The sequence below is a fragment of the Juglans regia genome, chromosome 1 (genome assembly GCF_001411555.2).
Source record: "Juglans regia cultivar Chandler chromosome 1, Walnut 2.0, whole genome shotgun sequence".
Taxonomy (NCBI): domain Eukaryota; kingdom Viridiplantae; phylum Streptophyta; class Magnoliopsida; order Fagales; family Juglandaceae; genus Juglans; species Juglans regia.
In genome coordinates, this window is record NC_049901.1 from 26,443,530 (window position 1) to 26,466,220 (window position 22,691).

The window sequence follows — 22,691 nt, forward strand, 5'->3', positions numbered from 1 at the left end:
TCGATCTAACTCTCTCGATCTCGTTTGCCATGGAAGTGGCAGACGTTAGCAGAGGACTCGATTGGGTTTGTTGTAACAGACACCGCTGAGTTTGGGGGAGCCGAGGAAGGGAGGAGGGGGCGAGGGGCAGACAGATGGATGTCCACCTCCGCACCCTGTGCAACAGAAAGGGTACCCTACCCCCGCATGGACGAAGGCAGATACAGGGAAAAAATCCCCACCCCCGTCCATGCGGGGGCGGGGGACGGGGAGGTGGTGGCCCCACCCCGTAAGGGGCGGGTAGCACCCCTATCATCATCAAACTCAATATCTACATAAGACAGTTGATTTGTGATCATACTAAATTCATTCAAGTATTGAGCTACAGACATACCTTTCGACACCTTCAGATTGAACAATTTATTCATCAAGTGCACTTTATTGTTCGCCGACGGCTTTTGATACATATCTAACAAAGTCGCCATGAGATCCACTGTGGTTCTCTCCTTACTGAAATGGTGTGTCTCTATTCTGGACAATGTCAGCTGAGCAAGCCTTAGAACTTGTCGATCTAATAGGGTCCACTCAGCATCATCCATGCTTTCCGGCTTCTTTCCCAACAGTGGAAAGTGGAGCCTCTTCCTATAGAGATAGTCCTCGATCTACATCTTCCAATACCCAAAATCAGTGTCGTCGAACTTCTCAATCCCTGGTGCGATCACTTTATCTCCAGTCATCATTCTCCTTCAGATCTGACCTTAGCTCTTGATACTAGTTGTTGTGAATTATTGTGCAAAATACACACCAACAATAATAGCAAATAAAGTAAAAGCAATCACAATCAAGCACTTGACGTATAATATACGTGGTTCGGCAAATTGTCTACGTTCACAGAACTGTAGAAATCTTATTAACCAGAGGAGATTACAATCACTCAACCTCAACTCACACTCTATAGGGCTTTTTGCTCTCTCACACAATATGCACTCACTAGACAATTGTTCTCTCTCAAAATATATTGAAAATCATCCAACACAAGTCAAATATGACAAATATATAGCAAATAATTGACAAAATCTGCATTCTTCGCTCAAGCAGTGTGTCGAGCGTGTCTCGAGAGAACAGTCAAATCAACATTGGCTCGAGTGGAGTGTCGAGCGGAACTCGAGCCAACACTAGGGTTTGTGTCTCGCTTGAGCTCACTGTCGAGCAGGACTTGAACAAACTCACGGGTTGAGCTTCGCTCGGGCCCACTGTTAAGCACACATTGAGTGAACTCAGGGGTTGAGCTTTGCTCAAGCGCACACCTAGCGCACATCCAGCAAACACCTTTTTCAACTCCGAAACCAGTCTCCTCATACACACCCAACACAAAGTTCCTCTAACTCCCATTTTCTATTTTAAAATCCCTTTGAAGAAAAGCCTCTTTAATTTGAAAGATTAACTCAAGACCTTGACTACACAGGTCAAAGAGATAAAACTATGGGTACTACTGTTGTGAGAAGCAACTATATGTTGCTGTAGATGTGTGTGACTAGGAAAAACTATGAGCTATTGTTATATGTGGGCAGCAACATGAGCTACTGTTATATGTGGATAGCAACATTTTGTGATAGTTTGTATAAATTTTGGATAGCAACTATATCCTTGCATATTCTTTTTCTCTCTTTTAAAAGCTTGTGATTTGATTTGTAGTTGTCTTGAATAGTCTATTTGTAGTTGTGATTTTATTTGATTTGTAAATTTTGGACAACAATAGTGGTAGTGCTGAAAGTATAAATTGTTGGATTGTGAACAATAGTGGCAGTCTTTAAATGATAGTATAGAATTCATCTCCCAGTTTCTATTCTATTTTAGATATGAGGAAACATGAAAATAGGCCACCAACATGTATATGTTTCATGAGGGATTTGCTAGTTTGGTTCAAGAAAATTCTCAATTTCGTCAAGAGGAAGTTAGGAAGGCTTTACTTTCTAGCATGCCTTGTAAATCAAACATATCATATATTCATAGACAAATCATCTATCAACTATTCTTCTCAAATGCAACTAAATTCAAAAAGAAGCATATGCAAATCTCCATTTATGATCTGAAGGCATGCTATTAACTTTGGAGAAAATAAACCTCAATCATTTTTCTTTTGGAACAAGGAAACAATCTTAATCATGATCCTAGAAAAAGCAACCCCAGCATGCTCCTCGCAGACTATTTGTGAGTGGAATATCATTCTTTTCTTTTAGAAGTTTCATATTCTTCCTAAACTTCCTCAATCATCCTGAACTAATTATTCCTTGGATGAGGGATCTGGCAAATGATCAAGAATATGAAACTATATGCTGGTTGAATTAGGATGCTGATTTTCTTTGAGATATATGTGTAGCTGTTGTTTGGACATTTTGGACAACTATATGCTCATGCAAAAATAAAAAATGATTATTGGATTTTATTGGAGATTATCAAAATGAAAATATAAAAATATTTAAAGAAATAAAAAACTGCATTAAAAATAAAAATAAAAAATAATAACATTTTATTATTATAAAGAATGCAATAGCTAATCTAATGTAGAGTTTAAGTTTTAACTAAATGCCAAAAAGTGACATTAACCAAATTTTGACTTTCGAGATAGCTAATCCAGTGCTAATGCTAGAGAGGGCGCGGGAGTGTTACAATGACCCTACAGTCTAATGTGTTTTGAAAAAAAAAAGTTATATTCTTAGTTTTTTGTTTAAATTTATAATAGTATAATTACCGTTTCAGAAACGAAAACCTCCTTAACTGCTCGCAAATCTAAAATAATAATGGTTTTTAGACCAAAAAAAAAAAATTAAGGAACCATACATTTAGGTTTCTATAAAAACAATTTGTTCTTCAAAAAATACAACGGTTATGATAAAGCCACCAAGTATTTTTGAAGATAGGTTGTTCAACAGGCAATCATTCTCGAATGAGGAGAAGATTAAACGATGTTAGCAATATGAGTGAAAACGCAAGCAAGAACAAATTCTCAAAAGCAATAACACCACCACAAAACAATAAATAATATCATACACGGAAAAAATACTTTTAAACTAAAAAAGGTATAGATGATATACAAACAATAGAAATCCTCCATCTGGGCTGTGGCATTTTTCATCAAAACAAGAAAATCACCTTAAGCAATAAGGTCAATCCTCCAATTCATCTACCATCACTACTAGGAAGGAAAAAGTCAGGGTAGATGCACATTGGACCGACCATGTCCAGACATCACACTCAATAAACCACACCAGCATTCGGTAACCCAAACAACAGAATGACAAGAGAACAATAAGAAACAGATAAACAATAAGCCCTATTTTTAACAAATCATCAAGGATAAGGCATCAAGGCATTATCATGATTCATCCCCAGATACATATAGTTGTAAGGCATCACTGCAGTCAATAAAGAAAAAACAAATACAATGAGCATAGTGGTAAGACATCATAATATGCTAACAACAGAAAATAAAAACTAAAATAAAGCATCAGGAAAAAAAAAATGACGAATCTGTTAGAACCCCACCTCTGCATTTTCCACCGCACCAACCTTGGTGGTGCCATTAATCCTCTGGGCGTCTTCTGTAGCTGCAATAGAAGGAAAGCAAACTAAATTAAAAAATTGATAATTGGGAGAGGAAAAAGAAAAAAGAATAGAAAAGAAAATAACACCAAGGATGTACATAAGATAAGTAGTCAAAATTCCGAAGAAAAATATTCATTACCGAGCAAATGCCAATAATACATTACACACATCATAAACTCAATTCTGCTAGCATATTTAAGTAACGAAAGATTGCTCAGCATGTTCCCTATTCCATCGGTCTTACTTTGCATGCGCATTTTGTGCTGTGGTTCGCATTTTTTATATGAAAGATTTTAGGAGTAAGAGAAGGCCCTAAATACTGCTGTTTAAGCTCATAAAAGATTGTGCTAAAAATCAGTTACCACCACTCAAGGGAACCCCCTGGAATGAAGTATTTGCAAGTTCACTTCCATATTTCATTCTCCAAATCTATGGATGTGAAATGCTTGTTGACTTAACCGTTTGTCATTCCTCTATCACATATAGTTTTAGCTTGTATTCTATTTTGGCTGTTCCAGAACATTGTCATGTTTTAGAAGTCAGAATGACAATAATTTACTAACTCTCCTAATATGACCTAGTTTTATTAAAACTAAGAAAGAAATTACAATATCTGAAACATTTTAGGGCGAATAGTATTGAAACCATGTATTTTATTTGAAAGACAATGATTTAAAATGATGTCCCCATAAAAGTTAGCCAACCATCTTAGCTCACAAGCAAACTCAAACTAAGGAATGGAAGTTACGCGAAGGGGACCGGTAATCACAGGTGGAGCAGACTGCCGGTGATAAGCCCGAGGAAGGTGAGGATGACGTCAAGTCACCATGCCCCTTATGCCCTTGGTGACACACGGCTGATTACTACATGTAATAATCCTCCTACATTGATGGGTTACAATCGATGCTACTTAGTCAGGAACAAGACCTTCGTCGCCTCCATGGAGCTACTTACGACCAATCCCAAAGCAAAGCAGCTTTTGCGGGACTACCGCTCAGTTGAAAGCTATGAAACAAGTCTGCCGTAGTTCAAAACTTGAATTTTCTAAACAAGACAAACAATACAAGATGGAGGGGGTCCTTCCTAACAAGCTCTTCAAAAAATAAACAACAAAATATAAGACAGACAAGTGGAAAGCTGTTTTCCTTAAAAAAACTCTGTTCAATTGTAGCAGTCAAAGTCCCGTTGATGTTCCGATCTACTGCAAGGCCTGACAAAAAGGAGGGGAAGATGTCTGTTCAACCCCAACTGCAAACATTGTACAGCTTTATGATTATTTACAAGATTTTAGCTTATTTTTGTTTGAAATTGATAGTAGTTTTTTGTACTATTATGTTATTAGAGCGATACAGCCTACACAAAGGCATGTTTGACTTATTATTCATCCATGGATCTTTTAGCCATCATTTAACTTGTAAGTTATTCAGAGAGGTTTTCTCTTTTTTCTTTGTGGAGTCTAGTCCACTTTGGGTTTAACATTAAGTAACCCTTATCCCCACACCTTCCATTTTGTCAATGGGTATCAAATCAAGGATTTTGCCCAACTAGATGACAAATAACAAAGCTGAAGGAATAATTCTCAACAATGTTGCTCATGGGAGATGAGTGGTGAGGGCGGTGCTTTCAATGTACAGAAAAACCAAACAGTAAACATGCACTGGAAATTTGTGCAGCCAACTTATCGTGGCCTTATCGTGATAGATTGGTGTTACTGGTGTAAGAATAATGGGGAAATGGTGGATCATTCGTTATTACATTGCAAGGCCAGGTTTTCGTGGGATGATCTTCAAGCGGATGGGTGTCGCTTGGGTTATGCCTAAGAGGTTTGTGGATATTTTTGAGTGCTGGAGAGGTCTAAGGGTAACACCTATATAGCTGCTGTGTGGAAGATGATTCCTCTTTTTATCATGTGGTGTCTTTGGATGGAAAGAAAATGGTCGGCATTTTGAAGACAGGGACAGTCCTTGTATGAGCTTAAGAGATTATTTTACAACATGCATCTAGGGCTGCTGTTATTAATTGTAATGGGACTAGTTTTCATGATTAGCTTGTATCAATGTCTAGTTCCTAGTTGTTAGGTGTTTTCTTTTATTCTCCCTGTGTACTTGGGCTAAACCTACTTTGCGATCAAGAAAATTTTATTTTACCTATCAATTATTATGTCGCATTAATAAAAAGTTATGTGAATCAATTGTGAATAATGACAGTTACAAGAATCTGGTGGCAAAGAGACTTGTGAAGTATTCAGAAATCCATATAGAAACTGCCCTAAGGGAAAGCTCATAGAAACTTGCTATCTCCCTATTTCTATTGCTAAACATTATCAACATTATCAGCACACCCGGAGACCGAAAGTGGATGGTTCATCTTTTTCAGTATTAGATCAACAGTGCACAGGGTGGCTCGAGAGGCCCTTTGCATAAGATGAATTGTGCAAAGTAATCCGTGGCATGGCTAGTGACAAGGCTCTAGGCCCTAACGGCTTTACCATGGGCTTTTTCCAAGCTTGTTGGGAAGTGATCAAGGGTGACCTCATGCAGGTTTTCCAAGATTTTCATACTAATGCCCGGTTTGAAAAAGGTCTTAATGCTACTTTTTTAACACTCATTCCAAGGTGGGGTCTTTGCGCTCCATTAGCCTTGTGAATCAGGAGTACAAGATTTTTTCTAAAGTGTTAGCGAATAAATTGAGTATGGTGATGTAAAAGTTAATTTCGAAGCCGCATTTGTCAAAGGCAGACAAATCCTAGATTCAGTCTTAATTGCAAATGAAGTTTTGGATGAACGACTCAAATCTAGAGAACCTAGGCTACTTTGCAAATTAGACATAGAGAAAGCCTATGATCACGTCAACGGGAAGTTCTTACTCTATTTAATTGCAAGATGTGACTTTGGAGAGAAATGGCAGAATTTGGTAGAGTTTTGCATCTCAACAGTCCCTTCTCTATCTTGGTGAATGGTTCACCAATGGGTTTCTTCGACTCCTCCCATGGTTTGAGACACAGGGACTTGCTCTCTCCTTTACTTTTTTTCATTTGTCATAGAAGTTCTCAGTAAAATGATTGAGGGCCTTGTGGAAGCTGGTTTTCTCTATGGTTTCTTAGTAGGGAATGATGATTATGGCTCTATTAATATTTCTCACCTGCTTTTTGCTGACAATACTCTCGTCTTCTGTGGAGCGAATCTCGAGCATGTCCAATCCTTGAGGGCTCTATTTTTGTTTTGAAGCTGTCTCGGGTTTGAGAGTTAATTTCTCAAAGTTTGAATTGGTGCAGGTGAGATTGTCTTCTTTACTCCTGAAGTATCTTGACTTGCCACTAGGTGCTTCCTATATATCAGAGAGGATATGGAATGTCGTGGTTGAAAAGGTAGAGCGCAAATTGACTTCTTGGAAGAGGTTGTATTTGTCTAAAGTTAGTAGGCTCACTTTGATTAAAAGTACTCTTTCTAACCTATCTACCTATTTTCTATCATTGCTCCCTCTCCCCACAAAAGTTGCCAACCGTATAGAGAAGTTACAACAAAACTTCTTGTGAAGTGGATTGGGGTAAGAGTTCCAATTTCATTTGGTAAATTAGTCAGTGGTTTGTACTCCAATTTCTAGGGTGAATTGGGAATTCATAACTTGAGGAAGTTCAACAAAGCCCTGTTGGGTAAATGGTTGTGGTGGTACCAACGCAAAGCCTCCAAGACACCTTCCCTACCATTTTTTACCTCGCACGAGCAAAGAATACAGCGGTAGCTGATCTCTTGGTCTTTTCTAGTGGCTCCTCCCCTCACTGGAATGTAGATTTCATTAGGGCAGCCCAAGATTAGGAGTTGGAGGCTATCACAGAGTTCTAAGCGGCAATGTTCGTAAGCATGACTAAGGGTACCATAGATAGATGAACTGGAGCCCTCCAAGAAAGGTGGATTCACTGTCAGATCGTTTTACCAAGCTTCAACGAGCCCTAGAATGACCACATTCCCTTGGAAGAGCGTATGGCAGACGAAAGCTCCTTCAAAAGCAGCTTTTTTCGTTTGGACAACATCATTGGACAAAGTTCTCACCACAAATAATTTTAGGAAACGTTGGGTAATGGTCTTGGATTGATGTTGCATGTGTAAGAAGAATGGTAAATTAGTAGATAATCTACTTTTATATTGTGAGGTGACTAGGACCATGTGGGATAATTTTTTTGTGGGAATTGGATTATCATGGATTATGCCTCTTAGATTGGTGGATCTCCTAGCCAGCTGGAGAGGCCTACGAGGTAATTCACAAGTGGCAGCAATCTAGAGAATGGTTCCCATATGTATGTATTGGTGTATTTGGCAGGAGAAAAATGATAGAAGCTTCAAAGATCGGGAGAGAACAATGAAGGAGCTTAAAGTTTTCTTTTTAAATCATTGTTCTTATGGGCGGGGGCCATTGTTTGTAATGGGCTAAATGTCCATGATTTTCTACTTTCGGTTGTAAACTCTAGTTAGATGTTTTTCATCTACACACCCCATGTACTTGGGCTTTGCCTACTTTTATGAATAAAACTTTTTGATTACCCATGAAAAAAAAAAAACAAAAAAACTTTCTTGGATCCCCCATAACTTCTGAAACGGAGTGGCAATCAACCAAAACTTCTTAAATGGAGGGACAATCAAGTCAAACCATTGTTAAGTTCATGGTTGGTCGAGTCAAAAGCCAAGCGTGCAGGAGAAATTCTTCATACATCTAATGAAAACCCCTCTTTTTTTAAAATAAGTGTAATGAAAACCCCTCTAATGAGGGCTTTATGTTGCTATTTGAATCAATCATGATTCTTATACACATCCAAGAATTGGAGGGTGTTTCTATTGCAATTGATACCTATTTGTATCTCCGCAAGAGTGTCTTATCACACAACAAAGAACTTTGCAAAGGCCTACATATACCACCAACAGACATGATGACTTCATGCATATATTAAAGTTGTTAACACAGGTGATATCAACATCAAGCTCATTCTTGAGCTTGATGGAGGTATTCTGTCAATGAAATTGAAGGAGAGAACAAGCATGCAAGGTGATGAAAAAAATTCTTACATGCTATTGGTCATATTATTCAAAGAGTACTTTGGTAGTATTGATGTAGACTGTGAAGGAACAATCGAGGAGTCATTCAAGAAGACAACAATTACTTTCCAATGTCAAAGGATTTATGATCTTATTCACTGAGGTATAGTACACTTGCCTTATATATCTAATAATTTAGGAAATGTGATAACGAGCACCAAAAGGTGACCTTGATTGACTATTGTATGTTTACACGGGGTGCATAAAAGGCAATAGCTGATTGAACCAACCAGTTTTAAATGAAGAACATGGGTTGCATCTGAGTTGTTGGAAATAGAATCTCAATGTTAGGGCAAGCTCTACAAGTTTCCTAAAGGAGGATGCCACGAAAACAGCAATACTAATGCTACAGCACATTACTCGATTAACTTTAATGGTTACATGCACCACCACTTTTTCGCAAATGTCTTGGCCAGCAGCTGACATAATCCAAGCTGAAAATTGTGCTCAGAGAATGGCTCAATTTCTGCCATCACTTCTTTTTTCCTAGACAAAGTCACCTCACTTTCCCCTTCAGCCTCCAAGGATTGAAGCTCATCCCCAAGGGATTTTTCTGCTGCTCTACATTCCCAAAAACTTCCTTATTTCATTTCTTCAAATCAGCTTTCAAAGCTTTAAGTTTACTTGTCAAAACAAAGCTAGGAGTCCCCTCAAAATGATAAGAAAGCCACCAGCTTTTTACCTTATCAACGAAGCCCTCCACTTCATGCCACATATTCTCAAACTTAAAATATCGTTTACCCTCATGAATACCCCCACAATTAAGTAAAATGGGAAAATGGTCAGATCATACCCTTGACAATCTTTTTTGGCATAACTTCGGATATTGAGCCTCCCATGAAGACGAGACTATGAATCTGTCCAGTCTTGAGCCACCTCTAGAATTAGACCACGTATATTCACCCCCCACCAGTGGCAAATCCAGCAGTTCCCAGTCAAAAATCAGCAGAGAAAAATCCTCCATAACTGTAGTCATAGAAAATAAACCCTCCCTCTCACTTGGAAAACGAATTATATTAAAATCCCCACAAATGCACCAAGGCAGATCCCACAAAGGATAAAATCCTGACACTTCATCCCACAACATGTATCTATTCCGATCCCTATTGGGTCCATATACACTTGCCAATGCCCATGTCCACCCATCTTCCAAATTTCTTAAAACACAGGCCACCGAGAAAACACCAATACAATCTTCTACTATCTCGACAACACTACTATTCCACATTACTAAAACTCCACCAGAAGCACCCAAACAAGCTAAATATGTCCAACCTACAAAGGAACCTCTCCACAGGCTACGAATTATACTTTGTCAACAAAATACAGTTTGGTTTCTTGGAGGCAAACAATATCAATCTTCCAACTATGAATGAGAGATCTAATGCGAAGACGTTTATTGACGTCATTGATCCCCCTTACATTCCAAGACAGTATTTTAGGCTTCAGTAACAGAAATAAAATCCCTCCCTTTTAATCTGTCCCTCCCCAAAGTTCCTCCTTATTGTCATAATTGATAGAGCATTGCAATCGTTTCAATTCTCTCTCCTTTCTAGCAGTTGACTTCATCGCCATGGAACGACCAGCTTCAATGGCTACTAGAAGGGTCATAAATTGTTCTTCATAACCATCACAAGATAGTCCCACCGAATCTTGAATCTCCTCCACTTTTTTTAACACCCAGTCTAAAATTTCTTTAGACGCAATCTGAGGGGGAACCATCTGTAAAGGTGACGGACTATCTACTACAACTACATCCATCTGTGGGTCAGAGTCTAACCTCTCATTCTCTTCCATGTCAATCAACTCATTCTCAGATTCTACATGAAGATCTACGTCCACCTCCCACTGTCTACTTCCCTCAAAATTCAAAAAATGCTTCAACAACTAGTGCCCTCATCCACCAGACTTGTCTCACTACCCGTAGAAACCAGAAAATCTTTTTAACCTTTAGATATCTCCACGATTTCCCCTTCCTCATTTTCCGGCACCTGAGACACCACCTCTAACCCTCCAGAAGCTTCTACAATAACTGTCGGAACTTTTTGTGTCATACATTAAGAGGAAAGTATTGCATGCAAAGCATTATGCTCTTTTGGATTTCTCTTAGAGCACTTCTACTCACCTGCCTCCTTCCCTCGTACACCACACGAAAAGCGTGATATGACTTTTCTTTTTTTCTTTTCTTTTTTTTCGAGTTAAACATGCGTTTAGATAAAATACCCAAATCATCCGTGGGTTTCGATTTTTTTTCTTATGCCCTATAATCTCACAGCTCCCAGCCATTTCCGTTCAACCTCACAGCTTGCAGCCATTTCCGTTTTTATTATGACAAGTGTGTTGATATGATTCGGCTTCTCGTAACAAAGCATATTGTTTTCGTGCTTTCAACGGCTACGATTCCCTTGGGATCAAGATGGGACAGTTTGTGCTTCATCTGGGGTGTCTGCTTTTGCGTTTGCTTATGATTTTCATTGATTTGGTTAAGCTTCTCTTTGATTTTTACTTGGTTTGCCCATGAGAGGGATTTCTGGTGATAGGTTTCGGGGGGAGGGGTTTCTTCAGGGAGGGAGAGGCTTCACGAGAGAGGGACTTGGAGGTTTCAAATTTTCAGATTCAGGGAGCTAGTTGGACCGGACTTCATGTTGATTCGGTTTGCCATGTAAGATTCGTGTGGCGTGTGATGAGTTAAGCTGGACTATGAATAGATTTTCTCTCTTATTGTTGCCTAGCAAAATTCCACTATTGCTTAATTACAACATCTTAAATCCTTGTAAAAAATCAATCTTTGAGGAGGCGGAAAGGTAGCACCAAACTACTCTTGTAAGATTCTCAGTTGTAATCATAAACACTCGATCCATCAATTTTCTACCAGGGCATTCAACTCACGAAAAATCATGCAAACTAGAGATGATTAGCATACTACGATGTACACATACTGTGGTTTATTTATTCATATAAAATGATTTTTAAACAGAGGAAAGAAGTCAAATCAAGAAGTGTATTCTGCCATAGTGGATGTGATGCCCCAAGATTATACCCCCACTCTCTAGTTTTCTCTCCGTACAGTTTTAGTTTTTTCCTTCTGTTGGTAGTGATTCATCAATGGCTTTTCCTTCTTGAGGGGATTAGTGTATTCTCTGAATCATTAGGTTTGTATTGTCTGTGGGTTGGTTTAGATGGGGTTGTGCAAGGAGGTATTCATTGATCAGAAGTTGTTTGAGTTTAGAAAGGAGAATGCAAGGTGGTGGAGGATTATACAAAGTAGTCATCGTGGTGTGAAATATATTTCAGTGGATTGGGAAACTCTGGGTTGGCTGGGTTCTATGGTGAAGGAGTGTGCAGTAACATTGGGTACTCAGGAGTTTCTGCGATCTCGTAGAAAAGGGGACACTGTGATAATAGTGAGGAAGGGACGTAACTTTCATGGTAGTTTTATCTCCATCTCAGAATTTGGTCGTGATAAGAGGAGAGGATTGCTTGTGATTCCGGAAGGAAGGAAGGGGGAGGGATGGAAGAAGCTTGCTGATATTTTAATGGAGATGGCTGATATCCAGATAGTTGCTGCAAAGAAGAACAAAGGTGAGGGAGGTGCTCCATCATCGTGGGCAGGAGGCGCAAGGTCGTACAGTGAGGTGCTGAAGAAGGTACCGTATAGTGCTACGTTAGACGTGGTGTCAGGTGTAACCATCTCTGAGGACGTGCAGCGGCATGGTGTAGCAGAAAGCAGATTGGCGGGGCTAAATGAGGAAAGCATTTTGAAGATGTTAGCTTGATTGGAGGAGAAGATCGGCATTGTGTTAGATGAAATAAATTATCTAAAATGCTGCGTTAAAGGTAAGGAGGTGGTGGGCCGAAATGGTGGGCTTGGTATGGGTCTGGGCAGAGCGATGGGCTTGGGCAAGGGTCAGGCATCAGGCCCTGTGAAGGCCTGGGGGGCAATGGAGACAGTTGGGTCGGGGAAGGTTCTCAGATCCGAGATATCGGACCAGGGATAGCGGGTGGCGCCGATAAGTTCATTACCGGCAACCCTGCCGGCACAGAAGCTGCCGACAACCTCGGTCGACCCCTCTGGTGAGACGGAAAAGGTGATCCAACTCGGATCTGAGATTTTGGACCAGGGCCATGTTGCTCCTGTGGCGCCGATAAATGCATTATCGGCAACCCTGCCGACACAGAAGTTGCCGACACCCTCGGTCGACCACTCAGGTGAGACGGTAAAGGAGTTCCGACGGGAAGAGGTAGAGGAGGGGGAGTTTCTGGCGTTAACTTCTGCGTCTGTGGAGAATGGACTATCGGAACTGTGTGTGGTGGACGAAGTCCCAGAAGTGGTGCACGAGCAGTTTGGCTTGAGGGATAGCGAGATGTCTCTTTGCGGTGAGGTGTTTTCGCGGGACAGTGACGTGGTTCAGAGTGGTCTTCCACTTTTGGTGATGAGTAGACCTGTTGAGTTATTTTCTGGGGATGATTCTCCTCTTAATAATATGGTTTTAAGTGGTGAAACAAATAAGCTGGATGTTTCGGTGATTCCCAATAACAGTGTTGGGGAAGAGGGGGCTCTTACTCTTTTATGTACACTCCCTCCCAGTGATTATGGGAGTTGTTCGACGAATTGGATTTTTAAAAAGGTAGAGGAGCTACAAAAAAATTTTAGGGTCTCTTTTGGAGGTTATGAGGAACAATTTATGGCCCTTCTTGTGGCTATTGAAGCTAGCCGTTCGAAATCAGCTTCAAAACAAGATAGGGAACTTAAACCCTTAACATGCTCCATCAATTATGATGTCAAGGAGGGGAGTAGTGGAAAGGTTAGATCAAAAGGGAGGGGTAAGTTAAGTTTTAATGAAGCCTAAGATCGTTTCTTGGAATGTAAGGGGTCTCAATGATAGGGACAAACGCCTTCGGATCAAAGCTCTATTGAGATTATGGAAGGGAGATGTGATATGCTTGCAAGAAACAAAATTGGGTTTTATTGATAGAAGTTTTGTGCGTAGTATTTGGAGATGTTCTTATATGGGTTGGTCCTATTTGGCCTCTCAGGGAGCATCAGGTGGAGTATTATTAATGTGGGATAAAAGAGTAGTTGAAGCTATTGAGGAGTGTGTTGGAGAGTTTTCGGTTTCGGTGTTATTCAAAAATGTGAGCGATGGGTGGATTTGGGCTTTTGCAGGGTCTTATGGTCCTAACATAGACAGAGATAGACAACGGTTGTTGGAGGAGTTGGCGGGAATACACTCTTTATGGGATGTGCTGTGGTGTATGGGAGGTGATTTTAACATTACTCGTTTTCCTAGTGAACGATCGGGGCATCATCGACATACTTTGGCCATGGCGGAATTCTCTGAGTTCATCTTTGATATGGATCTTATGGACCTCCCTTTGGTGGGTGGTGAGTATACTTGGTCTAATGGCCGTGCTTGGTCGAAATTTGATAGATTTCTTGTCTCGCCGTTATGGGAAGCCCACTATCCAGAAGTTAGTCAGAAAATGTTAGCTAGAGTCAGCTCAGACCATTTTCCCATCCTCTTAGATTGTGGTGGCATTTAAGGGGGTCGCCGGTATTTCAAGTTTGAGAATATGTAGCTTAAGGTGGACGGGTTTGTAGAGATGGTGAGAACTTGGTGGACTTCGTACCAGGTTAGTGGCACTCCGAGTTTTATTCTTGCAGGTAAGATGAAGGCTTTAAAGCAAGACCTGAAGAAATGGAACTTGGAATTTTTTGGTCACATTGACAATCAAAAGTCTATTTTGATGGAGGAGTTGCAGGAGTTGGAGGGTAAGGAATTATTGGGAAGGGCTTCGGAGGAGGAGTTATTGAGAAAAGTAACAGTTGTGGCAGAGTTGGAAAGGGTGTTGCTGTTAGAAGAGACTTCATGGCGTCAAAAATCCAGAGCCCTCTGGTTGAAAGAGGGTGATAGGTGTACGAAATTTTTTCACAAAATGGCTAATTCTCATCGACGTAATAATGCGATTGAGTTGTTACATTCAGGTACACAGGTGCTATCTTCTTCGGCTGATCTAGAAAGTCACATTGCACATTATTATGAGACTCTGCTTACCGAACCAGTAACTTGGAGGCCGAAGCTTGATGACTTACCGTTTGAGGCAATTGATCCGCAGCTTGTGAGTGTATTGGAGAGACCTTTTGTGGAAGATGAGATTTTCAAGATCATATCTGGTATGGCTAAGGACAAAGCGCCGGGTCCGGATGGTTTCTCAATGGGTTTCTTCCAAACTTGTTGGGATGTGGTGAAAGGTGATGTCTTGCGGGTGTTCAGTGAATTTCATGCTTATCAAAAGCTTGAAAAATCACTTAATGCGACTTTTATTGCACTCATTCCAAAGAAATATGGGGCGTCGAATATTGAAGATTTTCGCCCAATAAGTTTGATTAGCAGTGTCTATAAGATTATTTCAAAGATCCTTGCTAATCGGCTTAGTCTAGTGCTGAAAAATATTATCTCCAAGCCTCAGAATGCTTTTATTCATGGGATATATATACTTGATTCGATGCTCATTGCAAATGAGTGTTTGGATGCTAGATTAAGGGAGGGAAGTCCAGGTATTCTTTGCAAGCTAGATATGGAAAAGGCTTATGACCATGTGAACTGGGATTTCCTTTTGTATTTATTGAAGAGATGTGGTTTCGGAGATAGGTGCATTTCTTGGATGCGTTTTTGCATTTCAACGGCCCGGTTTTCAGTGCTAGTTAATGGCACTCCTGCAGGTTTTTTTCATAGTTCGAGGGGTTTGCGACAGGGTGATCCATTATCTCCCTTTCTTTTTGTCATAGTTATGGAGGCGTTGAGCAAGATGTTGCAGGCTACTGTTAGTGGAGGTTTTTTATCTGGTTTTCAGGTGGGAAATAGCTCTGATAGCTCTTGTATCATTTCACATCTTCTTTTTGCAGACGACATTGTTGTTTTGTGAAGCGGATAGGAGTCAGGTCCAAACTTTGCGTGCATTATTACTTTGTTTTGAAGCAGTATCAGGACTTAAGGTGAACCTTGACAAGTCTGAGTTGGTTCCGGTGGGTGTGGTCCCTAATATACGCAATCTAGCAAGTCTTCTGGGTTGCAGGGTGTCCTCGTTCCCAATGAAATATCTGGGTCTTCCGCTAGGTGCTACTTTCAAGAGTAGAGCTATATGGAATGGGGTGGTAGAAAAGATAGAGAAAATGTTGGCTGGATGGAAAAGGGTGTATCTATCGAAAGGAGGTCGTCTCACTCTTATCAAGAGTACCCTTACAAACCTCCCCACTTATTTTTTATCCCTTTTTCCTATGCCTGCAGGGGTGGTGAATAGAATTGAGAAACTCTTCAAGGCATTTCTATAGGGAGGCTTAGGGGAGGAGAAGAAAGTTCATTTGGTTAATTGGAAGACAGTATGTTCTCCAGTTGAGTATGGGGGATTAGGTGTGTGTAATTTGAGAACTTTTAATAAAGTGTTGTTGGGGAAATGGCTTTGGAGATATCATATGGAAGAGGGTTCTTTGTGGAGGGAAATAATAGATGCTAAATATGGGGTTGATTGGGGTGGTTGGTGTTCTAAAGAAGTGAGAGGGGGGCATGGAGTGGAGCTATGGAAGTTTATAAGGAAAGGGTGGATTATTTTAGTAAATCATATTCGTTTTGTCGCAGGTGAGGGTGACCGAATCAGTTTTAGGCGGGATGTGTGGTGTGGAGATCATGCATTGAAAAGGGTATTTCCAGCTTTATATCGTATTGCAGTTAACAAGGACGTTTCTGTGGCGGAAGTGCGATTATTTGCTCATGGTTCGCATCAGTGGAATATTCTGTTTAATAGAGATATTAATGATTGGGAATTATCTATGGTTTCAGATTTTTTCAGCTTGTTACATTCTTTAGGGTCTACTATGGCGCAACAAGACAGCTTGAAATGGAGGTTCCAGGATCATAAGAAATTCTCAGTAAAAGCGTATTATAAAATTTTGATTTCACAGGATCACACCTCATTCCCTTGGAGGAACATTTGGAGGTCTCGAGTGCCCTCTAGAGTTGCTTTCTTTGTTTGGAATGCCGCCCTTGGGAAGATCTCAACCATGGATAATTTGAGGAAGAGAGGATGCGTTGTACTGGATTGGTGTTACATGTGTAGAAAGAATGGAGAATTGGTAGATCATCTTTTACTACATTGTGATGTAGCAAGAGGGTTGTGGGATGAGATTTTTCGATGGGTCGGTATGGCTTGGGTAATGCCTAGGAGAGTGGTGGAGCTGATGGGTTGTTGGAGAAAATTGCAGGGCAGTCATCAAGTGGCAGCAGTTTGGAGAATGATTCCGTTGTGTATCATGTGGTGTATTTGGATGGAAAGGAATACGCGCTGCTTCGAAGACAAGGAACGAACAATGATGGAGCTGAAGAATTATTTTCTGCACACTTTATTGCTTTGGTTTTCAGCTATTGTATTAAATGGAGATGATATAAATGAATTCCTATCTTTAGTTTAATGCTCTTAGAATGTATCTAGGTGTTCAACTGTATACTTCATGTGTACTAGGTTTATGCATATTTCATTCACATCAATAAAGTTTATATCTTACTTATCAAAAAAAAAAATGCCCCAATGGAGGCTCAAACCACATTGGGGCTCTACTTCAAAAAGACTAGTCAATGGTACAATTGTAGCTCCATTGGAATCATTATAAAGAGCAAGAACTTCTCCTTCCAAAGCAATATGGGATCCCATACACCACTCATTGGTCAATATGGGATATCACAATGGAACACCACGAGATTCTTAATTATTCTGTCTTTCTACATGAAAAGAAAAAAAGGAAAATGATAGTCGCAAATGACACATGCTATAATGAAAACAGATATGGCAATGCCGTTCATCCAATGGAGTTGCATCCCTCGAGGAAAATTAACTTCTACATTGGGGCTTTATGCATAAAAGATAAACGTTTGAATGACAATCGGTCTCCAAATGGTTTTCCTAAAATTTACAATTTATCGTATGACTACCATTTTGTTTGGTTACCCATATAAGATTGTCAGCATGAAAATTCACCCTTACATTTGCCTTTTGTGTTCAAATCAACTTAACCTTGTCTATGTCTACAGTAAATTCGTTCTTCTGGGTATTGATAAACTTACATCTAAATGCTACTAAATCATAAAATCTTGAACTATTCTGTGGATGTCTTCAATACACATACATAAATAAAAAGATAATGTGCTCCTTTTGCTTATGGAGTTTAAAAGATATGCTGTTTTAGCAGAGTCCTGAGTAGAGAGTGGCAATTGTCTTTATCTGTTTCTCCACCCTCCTAAAATGCCCAAGAATGAGGGGTGAAGGATCCGTATCACATAAAACTTTTAAGGGAAATAGATGACTGGAGAAGTCAGTTTTCATGGTTCTCTTTTATTTTGCATTTAAGGTTTCTAAAAGATAATGTCTGACACAAAAAGCAGCCACCAAAGTTTATCTTTTGGTTTAATTTTTAGCTCTCAAAAGTAGAAGTGCAACCAAGTGTATTATAAAGTTTCAGGCAGCTTGGTATAAACTGCTAAGAAGCCATGGTATCTTGATGTAACTGACCCTTCTATTTATTCGGAGTCAGATAACCAAGAAAAAAGAAAGTTCATCCCAACGAAGAGGATGACCAAATTTTTAATCATACAATTATGATATTATGAATTTATGATGCATTAACCATAATTTATCAGACACCAACCAAGCTATTGAAAAAACCCTATGATAAAGTTTATGTTCTTTAAGAAGGCAAGTTAAAAGCAATAAGGACCTATCCTAAAATCATGTCTTCCAGGAATAGATATGATCATGAGAAATCTCTTACTCTTAAAATTTCTCCATATCAACAAAATAATTCACAACACAGGCTCTGATTTAGAAAATATTCGATTCACACACTCAAATGAAAGCAACAACTAACAAGGTTTTTTTTTTTTTTTTTTTTTTATAATTAACAGATAAATTTTATAAATAAGAATGAATAGGCATAGCTCGTGTATATATCTTTATCTTCTTTCTTTATAAGTGAACAAGAACTAGTTAAAAACATATATATTTATCTATATATAAACACATCTATTTGTTATAGAAAAACATACATGTATATATTTCAGTTTATGTCCATACCTCATTCCTTTTAACTTTATTTTTTTGAAAAAAAAAAAAAAGAAGACTTTTCTTTTAAGAACAGATTATTCAGGCCCTTAAACTTCCTGCCACACTTAATAGTATCTTACATAAGTCCAGTAATAAGTTATATTTGTACCGCTACATACGCATGGAAAATATAAGAACTACCTCAAAATGCCATAAAACTCCATTATTAATGGTATATAAAAATCCAGTATTTCGGGCAACTATAAAAACACTCAGATAGGTGAAGAGTCAACACAACAGTACATTCAAAATCCATGAAAAGCAATGATTGCATAGAACGAAAGGCCTCAACCAAAAATATAACTAAAATGGTATCATAATTCTTTATGGCTATGAAAACAATTAATTTGAAAACAATAAAAAGGAGCTAATCCAAAGAAAATACTTTGCACTAAGAACGAAATTGCATAATTATGTCCTGTAATAACCACTATAATCACCTCCATCCTCTGGGAGGTCCGAAGTCCACAAGGTGAGGTTGTCCCTAAGCAGCTGCATAATTAAGGTGCTATCTTTGTATGACTCCTCACTGAGGGTGTCAAGCTCTGAGATAGCTTCATCAAAAGCTAGTTTTGCAAGATGGCAGGCCCTGGAAAACAAAACCAAAGGCAACTTCCATGTAAAACGGAAAATCATAATATATTTCCTTAGTTCAGGCTGAAAATAGTAATTTACAACCTCTCAGGTGAATTCATGATCTCATAATAGAAGACTGAGAAATTCAAAGCCAGACCCAATCGGATGGGATGTGTAGGGGGCAAATCACCCTCAGCTGCAGTGGTAGCAGTCTGCAGAGAGATCATATTAAAATTCAATTTGAAATAAGTCAGAGAAATGCATAAAGCATTCCCATCCAAAAGAGAATCAGAAAAATAAAAGCATATCCAAACAGCAAGTCAGGATATGCTTTTCTGAGTGGGAGCACAATAAGGAAATGGAAAACACTGAAAATACATAATATTAAAAGCAAGAAAGGTAAAAATGTTTGTAGCTGGGGGAAGGAGAGAAAAATCCTTCCCGCAAATGATAAAAAGATCGTTATTTATTACCTACCGCCCAACCAAACTATTTAAAGAACCAATTATATAAGAACAAGGAATTAATAAAATTACCATTTTTGGCATTTCAGAAGGATCTTATAACTAGCCTAAACCTAAAACAAGAGATCAATATGATAAATGAATGATAATCGAAAGCAAATCATCCTTTTTGTGCCTATAATTGCATCGCAATAACAGATGCTGTAATACGGACAAAACAAAAATCATCAATTATAACATCCTGGAAAAAAGATTTCCTCCAATGTCTCCTGAATGAATTTCCATGTGGTATGCTGTAGAATGGCATGGCTCACATTGATTCCATCTTTCTTAGGGATAGTCCTCTGATTTTTTTCAGGAAAACAACCCCGAACCACCAATATGTGAACCATGAGGCCAAACAATTTATCCAAAATCATAGGATATCATGCCAAACAACCAGACCAAGCAACAGAGAACAGCAAGCAAGGGAAAAATAGATAGCCGTTCTTTCTGATGGAAAACATACAGATACAGGAAAACTTAAAGGAATGGACAAAAACATTGACCTTCAGGACCACTCTGACACCTCAAATAACCTTAGAGAAAAAATAAGGGGTTTACTGATCATAAACCTGGGATAGAAAATTAATGCAAAGTAGCAGCCTGTTGTCTCAAGATACCAACCAGCATTTTGAGTCCTGGCCCAAGTCCTTTTTATATCAGCCATTAAAATTTGAACCAGGAAGGAAAACGGCTCAGTTTATCATTTTTTTATAAGTAAAACGTAAGAGAAGAAACACAGTTTATCATTTATTGTTATAAGTTCCCAAAAAGATTAAAAATAGCAACTGTGTTTCCAACAGAACTTTGAACAGCCACATCAACTAGAACAAAGAACATGTGTATGTGTGTGTGTGTAAAGACAATCAAAAGAGGTAACAATCATAATGACCCAAAATGCACCAACATATCAATTTTATAACTTGCCTCAACCAAGGAAAAAACTGAGTGCATTTACTTGATATAATAAAGGCACATATCACCAAGAAAAAGAAGGTTAAAAAATTGCACACCTCGTAAGCTTTCATTGAGTGATCAGCAGCCTCTTTTTTTTCATTTCCAGTCTTGAATTCTGCAAGATATCGGTAATAATCTCCTTTCCTGCAGCCATAAGTATTTCAATAACCTGAAAATGCCCGCCTCTAAGAGCAAGAATTATAAGCTTATGTTCATAAAAAATATAGCCCCACATCTTATGGTAAAACACAGTTGATTCGCCAGCAGCAGCTGAAGGAATAATATGCTCATCAACCACTGTCATTATGTCATTGCAAATATCAGTTAGCTCTGATTCGACCTTTTGTCTGTACTCTTTGATTCGCTTCACGTTTACTTCATTTCCTCTTGCCTCTTCTTTCTGCTCTATTGATGATAGGATCCTCCATGATGCTCTACGAGCACCTATAACATTCTTGTATCCAACAGAGAGCAAGTTCCTCTCTTCAACTGTCAACTCAACATCAAGGTTTGCAACCTTCTTCATTGCGTCCACCATCTCTGTTGATAATTGTAAACGAAAAGCATGGAAAATAATGAAGCTTTTCATTTTCGATGAGTAAACAACTGCTAAACTGAATTTAGTCACAGAAAGGCCAATAAAACTTTAAAATTATGCATAAAGCAAATTTTCCCCGCCGAATGTCAATCTAGATGAATTCAACAGTAGAAAAGTCAAAAAGATAAATAAACAATACGTGTACACACTTAACAAGTAGATCCAGCCATTACGAAACCCAGAAAATATTGAGATCCCCATTCAAATTACTTCACTTAGTCCCTGCTTTGTTTCAATGAGAACTTTATGTGGAAAATAGAACACATAAGGATTATAACTGCCACTGATTAAGTTCCATGAGTTTTTTTTTTTTTTTTGCCGGGCAAAATTACAAAAGAATAGCTGCTCATATTATTATAAGAAAAGTATAACTGCCACGATTTCTTCGCCTTCATCTTAAAAAAAAATGTTCCCAAAAAAAACTCAACCTTATTTTCTAATAGACAAACGGAGGCTTTGCGAAATTAAATTAAAGAAAAGGTACACTGAGATCTCCAACTGAATACACAGAGAGAAAGAGAGAGAGATGCGGTGACCAATCTCAAACTTCACGGATGACTTTACGAAAGCCTAGCAGAAATTCACACATACATACATACGCAAATAAACAGGGGCACAGACATACTCAGAGAAGAGAGAGAGAGACAGAGAGAAACCCTGACCATCGTAGCGCTCGGCCTGCTCGGCGAGCTTAGCGATGTAGACGAAGTTGTCGCGGGAAGCCATGGCCGATCGCTCGGAGATCACAGGGATTTGCAGTGAAGACTTTAATTTGTGTCCCACTCGCCACTCCGACCTAAGACCCAAATCCCGTGGTTGTTGCAGTCGAATTGACGTATATTTGACTTCTTTTCTTTCTATTTAGCCTCGTGGATTTTTTTTTTTTTTTTTCTTCTAGACCTAATTATGACCTAATTCCTCGTATCTCATTATTATAAATTTTTTAAATTTTTAAATAAAATATAATAAATAATTTAATTTTTTTTAATTTTTAAATAAAATTAAAATTAAAAATTAATATTTTAATAATATTTTATTTAACTTTCATCTTATATCAACTCACTATCCAAATCAAGCCTTAGATTGAATTTTCATTCTTTAATTTATTTCGTTTTGGTTATAGCTCGAATAACATGGCAATATGTGAGACAATTTATAAACAACCGGAACACAATACAAAATTAGCAATTAAAATTTGATATAAATAGGTTCAAGTCAAAATGAATTGAA

General features: G+C 38.7%; 1 protein-coding gene across 1 annotated transcript; it reads right to left on the bottom strand.

Annotated features, from left to right (window-relative positions):
- Window positions 1-3,019: 3,019 nt before the first annotated feature.
- On the bottom strand, window positions 3,020-22,302 carry LOC108981803 (14-3-3-like protein D). Its single transcript, XM_018953054.2, has 7 exons — window positions 22,124-22,302; window positions 21,097-21,403; window positions 20,920-21,007; window positions 19,503-19,612; window positions 19,265-19,413; window positions 3,526-3,587; window positions 3,020-3,395 (listed from the first exon to the last, which is right to left on the bottom strand). The coding sequence occupies exons 1-7, from the start codon at window positions 22,185-22,187 to the stop codon at window positions 3,393-3,395; spliced, it is 783 nt and encodes a 260-aa protein (XP_018808599.1). The 5' UTR covers window positions 22,188-22,302; the 3' UTR covers window positions 3,020-3,392.
- Window positions 22,303-22,691: the final 389 nt, after the last annotated feature.